General features: G+C 42.6%; 4 protein-coding genes across 8 annotated transcripts; 3 read left to right on the top strand and 1 right to left on the bottom strand.

Annotated features, from left to right (window-relative positions):
• Positions 1–97: 97 nt before the first annotated feature.
• Positions 98–5,623, top strand: LOC107273673 (39S ribosomal protein L10, mitochondrial). Of its 2 annotated transcripts, none has more exons than XM_015752101.2 (3): positions 98–483; positions 4,526–5,041; positions 5,121–5,623. In XM_015752101.2, the coding sequence occupies exons 1-3, from the start codon at positions 462–464 to the stop codon at positions 5,333–5,335; spliced, it is 753 nt and encodes a 250-aa protein (XP_015607587.1). In that variant the 5' UTR covers positions 98–461; the 3' UTR covers positions 5,336–5,623. The 2 variants fall into 2 exon arrangements, with proteins under 2 accessions (XP_015607587.1, XP_015607586.1); XM_015752100.2 differs by lacking the exon at positions 98–483 and adding an exon at positions 4,230–4,433.
• Positions 550–4,229, top strand: LOC107273671 (partitioning defective 3 homolog). The gene has a single exon (XM_015752098.2). It carries the CDS (start codon positions 1,073–1,075, stop codon positions 3,959–3,961), a length of 2,889 nt encoding a protein of 962 aa, XP_015607584.1. The 5' UTR covers positions 550–1,072; the 3' UTR covers positions 3,962–4,229.
• Positions 5,465–11,148, bottom strand: LOC107273668. Of its 3 annotated transcripts, none has more exons than XM_025091008.1 (7): positions 9,762–11,148; positions 7,038–9,701; positions 6,823–6,971; positions 6,567–6,736; positions 6,376–6,487; positions 6,119–6,301; positions 5,465–6,050 (listed from the first exon to the last, which is right to left on the bottom strand). In XM_025091008.1, exons 1-7 carry the CDS (start codon positions 10,639–10,641, stop codon positions 5,715–5,717), a joined length of 4,494 nt encoding a protein of 1,497 aa, XP_024946776.1. In that variant the 5' UTR covers positions 10,642–11,148; the 3' UTR covers positions 5,465–5,714. The 3 variants fall into 3 exon arrangements, with proteins under 3 accessions (XP_024946776.1, XP_015607578.1, XP_015607577.1); XM_015752092.2 differs by having other exon boundaries at positions 5,465–5,653; positions 5,808–6,050; positions 7,038–11,148; XM_015752091.2 differs by having other exon boundaries at positions 7,038–11,148.
• Positions 11,149–12,094: 946 nt separating this feature from the next.
• Positions 12,095–14,480, top strand: LOC107273676 (myosin-2 essential light chain). 2 transcript variants are annotated; one of them, XM_015752109.2, is made up of 4 exons: positions 12,095–12,346; positions 12,432–12,459; positions 13,420–13,725; positions 13,803–14,480. In XM_015752109.2, the coding sequence occupies exons 1-4, from the start codon at positions 12,344–12,346 to the stop codon at positions 13,907–13,909; spliced, it is 444 nt and encodes a 147-aa protein (XP_015607595.1). In that variant the 5' UTR covers positions 12,095–12,343; the 3' UTR covers positions 13,910–14,480. The 2 variants fall into 2 exon arrangements, with proteins under 2 accessions (XP_015607595.1, XP_015607594.1); XM_015752108.2 differs by lacking the exons at positions 12,095–12,346; positions 12,432–12,459 and adding an exon at positions 12,497–13,012.
• The last annotated feature ends 808 nt before the right edge of the window (positions 14,481–15,288 follow it).

The following is a 15,288-nucleotide window of genomic DNA, read 5'->3' on the forward strand; positions in this document are numbered from 1 at the left end:
AAAGATTAACATCAGAATCGCTTGGACGAGAAAGTTCGATAAAATAATGATAGGGCAGACATTAAAACGTTACGAAAATTACGTGGAAACTCTAATGATAATGTCTTATTGTGTGAACGTATGATAACTGTACCAAAGTGTTTGTTACGGAGTGATATCATTTTTAAGTTTGAGAAATTGTCTGATATATTATCACCTAAGAAAGTGAATGGTTCGCGGGGTCTCTCTATGACGCACCGTGGAATCCGATTAATATCGCTCGCTATGTAAACCGGAAAGAATCCGGTTGTAAACTGGCCGTAATCTCGGTGTTAGGAGACAGAAGGTCCCAGTGGAATGGAACCAGCATTTCCGTGCTAGGATAAATAAAGGATGCAAAGATAAAGTCGTACGAGAGGATCGATTCCGTTTGTGTCTTGAGGTTTTTTTACTGTTCATTGAAATCGGGGCCGCCTGGAAAAATGTCTCTGCTATTGAATAAAGGTACGTGGTAATGTTTGGTATGCTTTTGGTTAGAATCACACGAGTATAGGCGTGTAGGAGCTAGGTTGCGGTCGCTTTTTTGCTGGTCGCGGTGGTTGTGTCGGCCATAAGGGTCCATTTCCAATGTTCCGCTGGTGCGAAACGAGGAAACACGAAACGTCGTAATGGCGAGTGCGTCCGTCGTCACATATTTGATATCGCGATAAATTTGGGCGTTCGTGCTCGCAGTAACCATCGTCCTGGTGTAGCGTGCGCGTCGCGGTAGTTTCTTGGACTCCTGGTGCGTCGTGCGACATGCTAAATGTGCGTGATTAAGCGCCGCGAAGATTCGGAGCTGCGGGTGCACTGTGTCAGTGATTCACTTCTTGGACATGGGAGTGAACAATACAAATAATAGATGATAATAGGGACCCTTGAGTATACGCCAGCAGCTCGTCAAGGTCCTGTAGTTTATATAGAGCACCCTGGAGAAGGGGTTGGATTTAAGAGTGACTAGGACGCATCGTCTGGACGAATAATAAATATACATCTAGAGCATACATATATACACATTCCTGTGGCATCTGTAGAATATGAAATCTGTTCGATTATGAAGGTAACCGTGTGCTTCGATAACGTCAGGGTAGTGGTTCCCTGTGGAGATGGAACCCTTCTTGTTAAGGACTTGATGCACGAGGCTATTTTACGATACAAGAAAGCCACTGGCAAGAGTGACACCACTCTTGTTATTAACAGTTTGTCTTCACTGACTGGTGGGGGTTTGTTGGATCCTGACGACAGACTATGCGATGTAGCTGATGATAGGGAACAGATTGTTGCTCATTTTGTGAGCAATGACGTTTCCCATGCCGGTGGTGATGGGGCAAGCTCTGTTGGAACTAATAGTCCAGATTTCTTTCATGCTGAGAATAAGGAGCAGCACTACAATGTTGATACACAGAATGCCATTCCTATCAGTCATATTAAGAGAGAGAGCACCAAAAGGCTGTCCATGCATGCATTGTCCAGTAGGGAACCATGTCTCGCCACTTATTCTGCACAGTCTCTTCCAAGGGAATCTAGACGCAAGGAACCTTTGGGACAGGATGCCAAGGCTCAATATGATTTTTCTAATTCCAAGGCTGATTCAAGTGATCAAGGAGACATAAGAGAAATTGTTATTAAGAATGAAGCTGGTCCTTTGGGGCTACACGTTGTGCCGTGCTATGATTTACTGGGTAATGATCAAGGGCTCAGAGTTGAAGGAATCGAGCCTAATGGCAGGATTGCCAAAGATGGTCAGATTGATCTTCATGATAAGATCATCAAAATAAATGGACATAATTTGCTACATATACCTTTTTCAAAAGTCCAGGAGATATTCAGGACTTGCATGAGCGAGCCATGCTTGCGGATATCAGTACTTAAGCACAAGAAGACACGCAGCGAGCGTTTATCCAAACATTCCTTAAAAAGTATTGCTAATGTCAGTAGTGGTGAGAAGGGTGAAGCGGATGAAAATATTAAGAAGCTACAGTGTAGTAATTACAATCTATTGCAAACAGCGAATACCAGAAAAATTGGAAGAAGAATTGAAATAGAACTGACAAAGGGAACCAATGGATTAGGCTTCAGTGTTACCACTAGAGATAATCCAGCAGGAGGTCACTGTCCAATTTATATAAAAAACATTCTGCCAAAAGGCGCTGCTGTAGAAGACGGTCGCTTAAGGCCCGGGGACAGACTGCTTGAAGTGAATAAAATGGAGATGACTGGGAAAAGTCAAGCTGAAGTAGTCTCATTGCTTAGAAGCATTTCACCAGGTGGTAAAGTAAGGATGGTCGTGTCCCGTCAAGAAGAGGTGCCTTCAAACACATCAGACTCACACATCACAGTACCATGTAACACACAAGACTCATCAGAGAACTTAAGATATTGGAGTGGTTCGCATCGATCACCAACAAAAAAGAGTACTGAAGCTCTAGAGAAGATCGACAACCACTCTTATGAAAAAGGCAGCTTTAAGTCCGTCAAGTCTTCAGAGGATATAGTACTATCACCAAGAAAGAATCGCATGATTCTAACCTTAGATATACCGGTGCATGACTCTGAGAAGGCTGGTCTGGGGGTTAGTGTAAAAGGTAAAACAAGTACCACCGATGACAACACCAATATGGATTTGGGTATATTTATAAAGAGTGTTCTTCATGGCGGGGCAGCTTCAAGGGATGGTCGTCTCAGAACCAACGATCAACTTCTCAATGTCAATGGTGTGTCCTTATTAGGATTGTCAAATTCTGATGCAATGGAAACACTAAGACGTGCTATGCTCAATACAAATAGCTCTGTCACCGGTGTCATAACTCTGACAATAGCCAGAAGAGTTTCATCCTATGACAGCTGCGACAAGAGTTTTGTCGACAATGTGCCTTCCCACTGCAAGCTCGAGTCAGCAAACAGTGTATACATATCAGACTGTACAAAACAGAGTGAGGGTCGTGTCAAGGAGAAGAACAACCTGAACTCACAAACTGATATTCTGGACAACGGGTCTCTGCTCTCTTCAGCAAGCGCATCCCCGTGGAACCCAGTAATAGACAGACTAACAGAACAGTACAATAAGAATAGCCTACGAAATGAAAGTTACTGTCTAGCCACGAACAAGACCTGGCTGGAGCCAGTGAGAAGCATCAAGAAACTAAGTCTAGGTCAGAACGACGACCACCTGGACTCCGTATTCCTGGAGGAGTCCTCGAGTAACGAAAAGACTCAGAATAGCGACACCAAGAAAAGTTCCGAAGACAAAGACAGCCAGTACTCCGGGGATCCCACCTATGACAGCCAACTATCCCTGGAGGAGTTCAGCCCGTCCGCCAACAAGTTCTCACGCGATGCCCTGGGTCGACAGAGCATGTCCGAGAAACGTCACGCCGCCCTGGACGCCAAGAACACAGACACCTATAAGAGGAATAAGAAGCTGAGAGAAGGCAGGGAGAACAAAAGTACTGAACAGGCAGCTCAAAGTCAAGACGTCGAAGATCCTGCGAAACATGGCAGCAGCAAAACCGAGACCAACGACAAACAAGGAGCCAAGGTGCCTTCCGGAGAGAGTAGCTCCTTCGAGAACACCAGGAAGATCTTCGAGAAGAAGTCCGTGGACCCTGCTCAATCCGAATACGTCTACACCATTCCAGGATGTAACAACAAGTACATATCACCCAGGAAGCACTGGCTCGTAGATGACGTTCACGGCGACATATCCAGCAGCAATCATTTCCGAGAGGAACGCGATGGCTTCTCAAATACACGTGGTGACGTGAAACAGGCTTCACTGAATTCCGCCTTGGATGACCGGTACAAGCGTTCCCGAAAGAAGGGTGGCATCCGCTCCATGCTGAGACTCGGAAAGAACCGGAAGTCACTGAATTTCGGTGACAATATCGAGGCGCGCCATGAGTCGAATAATTATTGTAGTGGAACGATCAATTACATTGCATAATAAGAAACCTGGACTTTAGTAGAGTAGGGATGACGTTCAGCATACAAATAAATTCTATGCATACATATTTATATAGATATACGATTAGGTATATGTATATTTATATGTAGGAGCTGTTCCAAAGTGCCTTATATCCGCAAGAGAAGTAATAACTATAAACAATTCTGTATATATAATTTTGTACTTGTCCTTTTTATCCAGTGCCGACTACTTATGTATTTACTCGATAATAAATCTTGCACGAATTGCAATTCACGTATAGCCGTAATATAATTAACGAAACGAGAAGCCGAAGCGATCGATTGATCAATATTAGGTCCGTGAGGTCGAATTAATTTAAATTCAAAAAGTTACAAATAATTCTCAACGTCGAACTTCATTCCATGTGTGAAACTCTTTCGAATATATATGTTCTGTCGTCTAGAAGTTAAATTGACAGCGTTATCGTCCAGTTCTAAAAATACCGAGACAGGTAATGCCTTATCTCAGTAATATCTCTTAATAAAAAGAGACAAGAAAACGATAAGCAGTTTAGATTAAATATAAATTTTCTCTTTGTTTCAGCCGGGCAGCCACTTTCGCGGCAGATTTTTCAACAGCAGAAACGATTCCGCAGCAAGATAAATATTCAGAGGCCACGAGCACCCCATTACGAAAGGGCGAAGGCACTGGAATTTATGACGCCTTTCTTCTCCGATCCTAAAGCGAACAAATCACCAATTGAGTTGTGTGGTCTTAATAAAAAATACGAAAAGATGCAGAAGGTCGAAGTAAATCCTTACAAGGATTTTCTTGCACGGGAATGTCTCAATTGGTTCAGGAGTTCCAGGATGGTTGGATTCTTTCATGAGAATTCTATGACTATGGATGATAAATTCGAATTTGCCGTTCCACTTAAGAAACAGAATATCTATATTAGATTCTATAGCAGTCCAGTAGTAAGAGCTGCTGTCACTAATACAGAATACGAGGCTATCATTCCACTGTATTGTAGTAAAGTTCTTACGGTCTTTAGTCCTGATTGTAACGTAACAAAAATGCACAAGATATCAAGAAAGTTTCCACAGTTAATTCTGATGGGTGAGTAAGAGATAGAAAGAGAATGAAAAACTTGATAATCGATAATATAAATAATCATCCAACCTATTTTTCTTTCCAGCTGGCATACTAGACGGACATTTACTGAATCGTAATGAATTCTTGGAATATGGAAAAATGAGTTTAACATCTGCTCGCGTTGGTCTGGTACAAACGTTACAGAACGCTGGTGGAATTAATTTGAATCAACAATTGACGCATCACCAATCAACATTAGTAACACGCTTAGGACAGATCGGTACAAGTGAAACAGTCATCGAAGAGAGCGACAAGTAAACTTCAGCTGTGTGACTGTCAAATATATAAATTTATTCTGTTACAAATAGACTCGTCTGAAGCTTAAAGTAAATGAAAGTCGTATCATCAGATACAACCGATAAGAATTAATGAAGAACCACTGTAAAATTACTCGAAAAGATTATTCGTTTATTTTGAGCAAAAGCAGACAAATCTTAAGCGCGCTTATTCGTTAGTTTATCGAGTTTACTTCAATTCTTGTAAATAGTATTCGCATTAATGACAGTAATTACAACGGGGATGACACTTAACCCCATTCTCGCCACACTTGCAACCACCCGAGGTATCTCCCTTACCCTGAAATACATAATATCATTTGAGTAACAACCTTTTAAACGGCTAATGACATTTTAACATTTTACATGCAGTCGCGCCTTAAGACTGGATTACTGAATGACAAGGCCCAGAATCTTAGACGCTGCCAAGTACTGCTCTCGTATGTCATACTTACACCAGGACCCCAACGTGGGCCCCTTGTGACCCAACATATTTCTGTTTTGCACATGGAACATCTGAGCCAGTCGCAGCCCCACTTTTTCATAAGCACCACCGCACACGTGGGACAAGCCAAGGCCTCACCCCTGTCAACCATTTCCTCTAACATAGCCGCAGTCCTTCTGGATTCCTGATCAGTTTCCTTAGAGAGTCTTAGCTCCTGTTGATACTCACGACAGTTCTTACCGGTATGTACGACCTGTATAATTTAATGTAATTCAATGAGTGTAGCTCGTCGTTGAAAAAAAAGAAAGTATAGAATTTTACCTGACAGGTGAGACAATTATTGACACCACAAACGGGACACAGGAAGTTGTTAACGTTATCGTCGTAAATGCACCATCCAGGACAATCCGGTGTTTTACAGTGAAAGGCATTGTTACCAGCATTGTTCTCAGCCTGAGTAATCGACTTTGCTAGATGCTGCTGGTAAATCTCTGGCGACACCAGCTGCACACCAGGGATAACTCTATAGTCTCTTATGCTATTCTCTGAGGCTGCACGAAGATCTTCGTTGGACTTACCGCTTTGATCTCGCGCTCCTGCAACGTAGACTCGCACGTGTAGACCGTGTCTCTGAAAGGACACTTCACTTCGGCCTCTTCACAATAGAGTATCGTATTAGCTATGCAGGTCCTGGAATGCGTTGAGGTTCGTTTTTAAAGAAATGTAAAAGGATCCTCAGGGACAGTTTCTGTTATTCATTTATTTATACCTGCAGAACATGTGCAAGCAATCTCTCAGGATGACGCCTTCGCGTGGTCCGTACGTCATGAAACATATTGGACATTCGATCACTTCGGAATTTGGTATCACGTCGCAGTTCTCCAAGGACATCAGCTCCTCGTAACGCTCCTGTTTTATTTCCTCTGGAGTGGATTCCTCCTTCGTATTCAATTATTTATAGAGAGGCTTACGCGTTAACGTGTCAGGTAAACGTTATTTTGAGTATTATTTACTAGAAAACGTACCTGGGGTACTTCCTCAATTTTCTCTGTCTCTACTTCGGGTGCAGGTGCTTCCGGAGGTTGTTCTTCAGGTTCCTTCGATACTTCAATGGTCTCTGATGTCTTTTCTACTGCAGGTTTATCTGCTGGAATTATTTCCTCGTTCTGCAACTCTAAATTGATATGTAATTATCAAGGGTATCATGCATGATGGTTTTCACGAGAATTTTCTACTGTACCTGGTGCTACAAGGTACAAGAATATGGGGGACCCATCGACAGCCTGTAGTTCATCCAATGTGGAGTTGTCATTGTCTGCCAAGTTCTTGCCGATTATCCAACGTTGCACGTTGGCAGGAATTTCGAATTCTGCGAAGATCTTAGCCTTCAGCTGAGCTACTGTCGTTGCGACAGGAAGTTGGAGTGGAATTGGACCTTGATGAGCTAACTTATCTTCGATATACATATTGACGTTGATGGTATCAACAGTGCCGGAAGTCTTGTCAGTACGTTGTCGCACTACTGAACAATGAATCTTCAACCTGGCCAACTCCTTGGCCAATCCAGCAGCCTGTTGATGATGACCCGAAGCTATGGCGGCTTCGAGCTTCCTGAGCAAACGATTCACAGCCAATGTATTCATGTTTTGTGCCGAATCACCCGTCGCGACTGATGGACTGATTTCCGGCATAAAACGAGCTTCCGTGTTTCTTTTAGAAACTTCAGTCTCTACAGTCACAGGTACTTTGTCTATCTTTATTCGCAATTCTCGTGAACCTGATATTTCCGAATCTTTCGTCTCCTTCGTTTCAGGGGTCTTAACGTTTCCTTGGTCCGGGGTTCCTGACTTCGTAGGAGGAACCAGGGCGTTCGCATAGAGCGACTCTTCGATCACGTTGGCATAGGTGTTCTCCTTGTAACCAGCCTTACTCTTGTTCGTCTTCGTTGCTTCTATTTGAGCAAAATCGCGCGGACGTATAAGCTGAAATGTATTCTTTACCAATCCTGTACCTGCTGGACTTCTTCCGGTAGTCGTGTACAGTACGTCTTCTAATTTCCATCCTGATTTAGATGCTGCTTCACCGGGATTTATCTTGCGTACGTTTCCACTGGTTTGAGCTGCAGACGATACCTTCTGTTTCTCGAATTCACGATCTTTATTAAATGCAGACCCGTTCTCGACTTGGATCTTGTGCGTGAAGTCAGCCCGATTAGATCTCACTGGGTAGGGTGATCTGCTTCCTGTCACGTTGGTATCACTTTCTGTTACGGCTTTGCTTGACTGTTTTGATACTGCAATCGGTTCGTTCGACGTTGATTTCTTAGGTTTAGGTCGTTTTGGTAAAGAGTGTTTCATTTCCTTCAGCATCTCCTTAAGGTCCGTTGTAATTGGATCCTCGATGGTATTCAAGGCCGTTGTTTTTGGTTTTATTAATTTATCTAGACTTTCTGACTCGTTTAATCGTTCGATTGACTTTCTTTCTGAATTTTGGGAGGATTTGGTTTTATCCACTTTTTCAGCCTCTAGCAAGATTTCTAGGACTTTTGTCACTTGACTGGATGTGCTTGGACCTGGGTCGAATCTCGTTATTTTTTCTTTATCAATTTCCTCCTTCACTGTAGACAATTTCGGTTGCTCGTTTAATTTGGGTCCTTTTTGACTGAAGATTTTGTCGATATCCTTAATATCTGATAATTCTTTTTGCAACAGCGTCACGTCTTTAGGGATCTGTTTCGATTCCAGATTGTCTTTAGTTTGAGGAATCAGATTTTTCGTCTGCTCTGCCAAGACACGAGATCGTGGAGAGGAACTCTTGGTCAGTATTTCTTTCTCTATCTTTTCTTCGTGCTTCCCAGCACGAAGAATTTCTTTCTTAGACACGACACTTTCTTTCGAGCCAAACGAACTGCTTGTATTATTTTCAACAGGAACTTGAGAAGAGATCAATTTGCTGGAGGAACCCAGAAGATTTCCTTGAGACAACTGTCCCTTGCCAGGAGGAACTTTGTTGCTGGCCGACAGCTTGGATGCTGTTTCATCGCCAGACGTGGACCATTTATTATCAGTCGGTTCTGTTCGCTGTGGAAAGAAATACCGGGATATATCTTTATCCAGGCGAACGTTCTGTCGGATTCCATTGCGACTAGAAAGTTTGACATTGCCCGTTTTGTCGCCGCCATGTTCAAACGGATTATTTCTAGTGATATCAAATTTTGGAGTCTGCTGCCCTCTACTCCCACCACCACTCTTGGCAAAGAAGCTGGTATTCACTGTCACCTTAGTAATATTCCCAATAGCATTGAATTTCGAAATCAGAGCACGTGTTCCTCTTCTGGGCGAACTCTCAATGGCGGAAGTAACGATATCTTGAACAACTTCTTCGTTGGCAGCTCTGTCAGCGTCCATGTACCTCGATGAGTTGAGTAACATGGAAGCCCTGCCCTTAGCCTGTTCCTCCTGAACAATCGCAGCGGCCTCCTTATCCAATTCGCTTATGTTGGTCAGGATGGAAAGACCAGATTTCCGTTTGCTCTCTCGCTTCTTCTCTTCTTGCCTTTCGCTTCGGTGAAAGAAACTCAGTCTCGACAGAGTCGCGTCAAACGAGGTTCTGTTGACGTGACCGTGAGTCACAGTTTCCTCGGAGACGTTGCCCTGGCTAGATACCTCCCTGTCGGAGGTCCCCAAGTTCCTGAAGAGATCAGCTCTCTTCGACGTCCCCGATTCACGGGAATTCTCAAATACACTGCGTTTGTACCAAGGTCTGGGCATAGCGTTGCTGACAGAGCTCGTATCTGAGGAAGTCTGACTCCTGGTGCAAGCAACTTTCGTTCCAGAAGGCTCTATTGGCTTCTCAGCACCAATTACCCTGTCCTTCTTAGACAGCAATACACCACCTTGCAGAACTAAGGTATCGTTACTAATAATTTGATTATCCTTATCAATGTCCATGACGATATCCATACCTGTCGTCGTACCTTTCACCAGGTCCGTGGATAGCCTCGTAGAAGATGTTCGTTCAGGTGGCCGGGGTGCCGGTCGTTTTCGTCTACTGCTACTCCTGCTGGATTCACACTGCCTCTCGTTGACATGAAGATTCCTGGACTTGTCACCAGGCGGATTAGGCGCTCTTCGCTTTCCCTTCACGTGAGCTCTCTTACGTCTACTGGAGTTACCCTGACGATGATGACTCTCTACACTGCTAGCGGACCCGTACAACTTCCTGGATCCTTCCAAGTTCCCACAGGAGTTAAAGCTGGACGGTTGCAGGGAGTACCTAGCTGTGATATTCTTTCTACGTGATAGCACACTGGGTAACGTGTAACTAGAGTCAGCTATTTCCTCCACGTCTTTCTCTATCACCTTAGAAGCACCGGCACCAAAAGGACCAACTTCAGATGCTTGTCTCAGGACGTCCAATGAGAATCCACTATAATCCTTCAATGTATCAGTATGAAAAGCAAAACTGTGTACAGTCGTAGTGCTGCACAGCGTATCGACACTCTCAGTACTGGAGACGACGTTCTGCACGTCCTGAGGGACACTCAATCTCTGATCCTCTTCCTCCTCGTCGGCATCGTCATCGGACGCCTTCTGTGACTTCTTCTTCTTCTTATCACTCTTGTCAATGGTTCTATCGCGACTGCCTTTCTTGAACCATTTAAACAGCGAAAATCTTCCACCCCGTCGTCCAAGCGACGTCGATTCCTCCGAGCAAACCGCAACTTCTCTGCCTATTTCTGCTTCCACGACTGCGGGGAATTCCTGGTGTTGCTTGCTGGCAACCCGAGTCGTATGTACGCCATTGAGAGATGTGTTGGTTACGCTGGAGGCTGTGTGTACCATTCTTATTCATCCCCACTGTGTGTATGCTCCTTATACTTTATACACTGTACATTGCTCTTTATTTAGATTTACTTTAAAAACCCTCGGACCTCATCCTGATCTTGTGGTCGCCTATGAATTCACCAGCTGCCACGACGTTTCGTGCAACACTGCTCCACGTCCACGGCGGTTAATTACAGAACGGACAGAAGAGGCAGAGAAATACACAGGAAGATACGGGAAGAATAGTAGGGAGACACGTGGACTATCAATTCCCAAGACCAGACTCCGGATCCATTCGTGATCAGGATCGTGATCGCCGTTGATACTTCTTACGATGCATAGGAACCTTAACGAACCTCACTGCAAATAAACTAATGATCTCGAGGCCGACGCTGCTCATGCTGCTGAACTCTCGACAAAGATACGCTAGGTTACTATTAATAGCCGACGCTCCTACTGCTGCTGGGTTATTTTCAAGTCCACTTGGTACTCCGTCCGAAATCAAAATACAGACAATGCTACTGTAATCCTAAGTACTTTTCCTTTTTAGTTACAGTACTGTATGCTATTGTCATCATTAGAAATATTATTGAATCATTTGATATCTTATTGGACCCTGATGACATGGATAATCATCATATCTGACAATGAGTACAGTTGCGACTTGGCCAAGTCTTAAGATCAGTCTGAGCCAGTGCACAGCAGTTACAAATGTTGATACTATTTTCAAATAGTATTTGTTTCACTGTGTCTGGATAAGGTTGAAAGGTAAGTGGGCTGGTGAACTTTTTCTAATGCACTTGATGAAATTTATGGCCGACTATGTAGTGCATCTATATAATCATGTAATGTGCAACAGATTGAAACGGGTCACGTTAGAATGAGATCATGGAAATGTACTAGTGCCATCTACTGTGAATGATAATTTCATGCTCCAGCTTCTATTCTTGTATCGTGGAGAATGATACTCGTTGCGTTCAGCATAGTTACAGTAAAAGACTCCAATGTTTATTGGTTTTGTGTTTTTGCTTAGTCTATTAACCATAATGTGTAAACTGTTATAGACAAGAATGTGACTTTGCTATCGTTTTACAAAAGCAGTACATTTTCTTCATGATAGGTCTTCTTTTTTTTTTAATACCACTATGGCTTGTACTTGATTTACTGGGAGTAGTAACGAGTATTCATCGTTTATTTAAAATATACAATGATCAATATATATAATTGAGAATAAATATCCTAAAGTATATCAGTCTCGTAGTGCTATTATATTCAATTCTTAAATCTCTTTAAAAGCATCATTTGAAAATTATCATGGCTGCACGCGCCTTACTTGCGCTTCCATTCCAAGATGGCCGACGCGATCCGATTCCCATCGTTCCGACAGTCGAGCGGTGCAATTCCATATTCCTCTGAAATATAAATCTCAGTGAATAAACATTTTCAGTAGTGTTACACAATCTACGTGCATCCCTCAATTATTTATCATACCTAAACAAGAAGCCGAACGATTAGTATTTTACGAAAATTTGTAAAATTTCAAATAACTTGTTTAAGGAAATGACCATTTAAATTTACCGGGAATGAGTCACTTCCTGTAACTGTTTTGTGTCTCTGCGTGACGGGTCGAGCGATCGAGAAGAGGCTAGTCAGCAACACGCCCGGCGACAACGGAGAGCGACGTGTGTACATACGCGCCAGAAACATAACGTACGGGACAATGGTAAGTTTCATTTTTGAAATTTCTCAAGAGAAATTAATCGATTGGGACTAATAAGGGCTCTAACTGTAATGGCGCGTGTTCACAGGCATCTTACTCGGAGGATCAGCTGGCCGGTAAGTGAACGGGCAACGAAGGAGCCAGAGTCTCGGGATCAAAAAGAGGGGAAGGATTTTTTTTCTTGACGTTTAATTCAGGTCAAGAGTATTCTTGCCTTTTTAGACACACCCTGGCCTCCCTGGTTCGTATCAGGGATTACCTTTTATGGGCCGACATTTGAAAGTGAGCGTCTCCTCGCAGACGTATCTTGAGCATTTTTATACTTTAACCATTTTAATCTCGCCTTCACGTTCGGACAGTTTGACCATCCTCGTACAGAATTACCTTTGGATCGGTAACGGTTGAGAAAATAGCCAAGTACATCCTGTCGTTCGTTTCATTTACGTGAAATTAGCGCAAGTATACGTATTTATAGTCTCTTCGAATAACAGTCAACACTGCCGTGTGTTTAAATAAAAGAAAAGTACGTTTATTACTTTTGAAAATCAGTGTTAAAGGCGCAGTTGGTGTAGCTGGCGTGATTTTGAACGTATTCGTCATTCATAATAATAACAATGTACGGATATAGTTATCAGGAGTTGACTAACAGAATGATGTCATCGGTGGAAGGTAAATTATCATAAGAACTATCTAAATGTTTTCTGCAGAGCCTTAGAAAATACAGTTCACTTAATGACTTTGTTATTTCAGTCAGTATTTCAGGTTAATTAAACGTTAGAGTCTTATGCCAACAGGATATAAAGGAACGTCAGTGTTTCTATTTGCTATAGAATCAGGCTGTTTTATACTATTTGTTAAAAGCCACCGTGAAATTCCTAAGTTGTGCTTTGCCAAGCAAAATGGCTACCATCTGTCGGAATTCAGTGTGTCATGAATTTTATGCTCATTCCATGCTCCCTAGCAAAGTTTATTTCCACATCATGTGGATTACGTGCACGTGCAGATGCCTTGAAAATATTCGATGCATCTTGAATTACGATGTTTGATTTACTAATATATTTTTTACAAAACGATAGAATTCCAGGAGGCATTTCAGCTGTTTGACAGTCGTGGCGACGGAAAGATCCACGTTGCCCAAATCGGCGATGCTCTACGGGCCCTGGGTCAAAATCCGACTGAATCCGACGTGAAGAAATTCACCCACCAGCACAAACCAGACGAGCGAATAAGCTTTGAGGTATTCTTGCCAATTTATCAGGCTATCAGCAAATCCCGTACTTCGGATACTGCTGATGACTTCATCGAGGGCTTGCGCCACTTTGACAAGGACGGCAATGGCTTCATCTCTTCTGCTGAGCTAAGACATCTGTTAACGACACTAGGTACGTAATGACCAAATTGTTAAATAACCTTTAAGAAAAATTACAGGCATTAATTTATTTCCTTTTTCTATTTTAAGGAGAGAAACTTAGCGACGAGGAGGTCGAGACCCTGCTGGCTGGTCATGAAGATTCACAAGGCAATATCAATTATGAGGATTTTGTCCGTCAAGTTATGTGCGGCTGAATCAGTTACTTAATCGTTCAAGAAATCCTTTATTCCCTTTTATTAATTGGGTATTAACCTGCAGATCTATTTAAGCGTTCTTTTTTTTTGAATTTACGTACAACGTACCTTCGCGTACCAATTAGCATAATGGGTAGCGTGTGGTAATTTATTCTGAGAGGAAGAGTGTACTTTTTTATATTAACGAAAGTATCGATTAGTTCATAATTAGTCGATAAACGATATAGCTAGTAAAGTGTTGTGCCTTGACCTAATTAAAGATCGCAAGCATTTAGTAAAATCGGTGACTGTAGTACACGATCATGACGTATCAACAATGTTACTGTCATAATTGTTGTGCAAACATTCCAAAATTTCTAAGCGCCAGTTTTCCATCGACTTTGTAAATTCGATCTATGTCTCTCCTGTAGCACCCTCGCCATGTACTTCTTTCTGTAGCAAGGAATACAATCCGTGTGATGAGAACTTCACGCAGCATTCATTGACCTTATCAGAAAGCAATTCCATGCAGTTCGATAACGGGAATACGTCTTGTAATATAATTCAATAAAAACCATCGGTTACTGTTGAACGACTGTACTACATGTTAAAACCGCCTTTGTGGTTTTTGCGGCGAAGGCAAGTTCCTCGTATGGGATAGGCGAGTCGTGGAATATCAAGAAACGTAGACTAAATATCATATGCCAGTAGTATACCATGAGAAATTAATATCTGAAGAATGTAATAGGAGCTGTGAGAGTAACCAGCCAACTAAAAATTAAGTGAAGTTTGTCGAAATTCTTAACGAGGTCAAGGGTAGTTGACTGGCATTTACGTAGATTCTATCATATTGAAAAGCTGAGGAATATACTAGTAATAAGGGTAAGTATCTGAATGTTGTCTTAGATACTTGAGTACAGAGTTCTCTAACGCTAATATAGATGACCTATATATTTGTAGATGATAAGCGAAATAGCATGGACGACATAATTCTTTCGTATACGCAGTCGTGGGTAAGACTGTAGGCGAGGAAGAGCGCATGCGCACCAAGAAGTCTTTTCTTGTCGCTGATTCGTCGGTTACGGCAGTGACGTCACTGTAAGAGAAGGACAAGGCGAACGAAGAATGTGGTGCAATCGTCGTCGACGACTACGGATGTTCCATCAGTGATCTTTCGCTAGCCGTGCCTGACGGATCTTTTTCACCGCGCACTAACCCAACGCACCCTCTGAGTATTTCGCTACGTGCGAACATTCTCGAAAGAGCATTGTATCTACGGCCGCCAAGATTTTACGAAGGAAGAAGTATGAATATTAGTTCCAATCCGTTGTTAAGTAATTGGGAAATTAGTAAAAAGGGCGAGATAATGCCGAGTTTAATTTCAAGTAATTGGTAAGTAG

Source organism: Cephus cinctus, unplaced genomic scaffold, assembly GCF_000341935.2.
Source record: "Cephus cinctus unplaced genomic scaffold, Ccin1 Ccin1_scaffold1780, whole genome shotgun sequence".
Classification (NCBI taxonomy): Eukaryota; Metazoa; Arthropoda; class Insecta; order Hymenoptera; family Cephidae; genus Cephus; species Cephus cinctus.

Excerpts from the sequence above, each read along its gene's own strand:
- LOC107273671 (XM_015752098.2), top strand. The coding sequence starts at position 1,073 with ATGAAGGTAACCGTGTGCTTCGATAACGTCAGGGTAGTGGTTCCCTGT.
- LOC107273676 (XM_015752108.2), top strand. The coding sequence starts at position 12,958 with ATGTACGGATATAGTTATCAGGAGTTGACTAACAGAATGATGTCATCG. Across the intron at positions 13,013-13,419 it reads AATGATGTCATCGGTGGAAG|AATTCCAGGAGGCATTTCAG; the intron begins GTAAATTATCAT and ends ACAAAACGATAG. Across the intron at positions 13,726-13,802 it reads ACATCTGTTAACGACACTAG|GAGAGAAACTTAGCGACGAG; the intron begins GTACGTAATGAC and ends TTCTATTTTAAG.
- LOC107273668 (XM_015752091.2), bottom strand. The coding sequence starts at position 10,641 with ATGGTACACACAGCCTCCAGCGTAACCAACACATCTCTCAATGGCGTA. Across the intron at positions 6,972-7,037 it reads CTTGTACCTTGTAGCACCAG|AGTTGCAGAACGAGGAAATA; the intron begins GTACAGTAGAAA and ends ATATCAATTTAG. Across the intron at positions 6,737-6,822 it reads AAATTGAGGAAGTACCCCAG|GAGGAATCCACTCCAGAGGA; the intron begins GTACGTTTTCTA and ends TTGAATACGAAG.
- LOC107273673 (XM_015752100.2), top strand. The coding sequence starts at position 4,370 with ATGTTCTGTCGTCTAGAAGTTAAATTGACAGCGTTATCGTCCAGTTCT. Across the intron at positions 4,434-4,525 it reads TTCTAAAAATACCGAGACAG|CCGGGCAGCCACTTTCGCGG; the intron begins GTAATGCCTTAT and ends TCTTTGTTTCAG. Across the intron at positions 5,042-5,120 it reads TCCACAGTTAATTCTGATGG|CTGGCATACTAGACGGACAT; the intron begins GTGAGTAAGAGA and ends TTTTCTTTCCAG.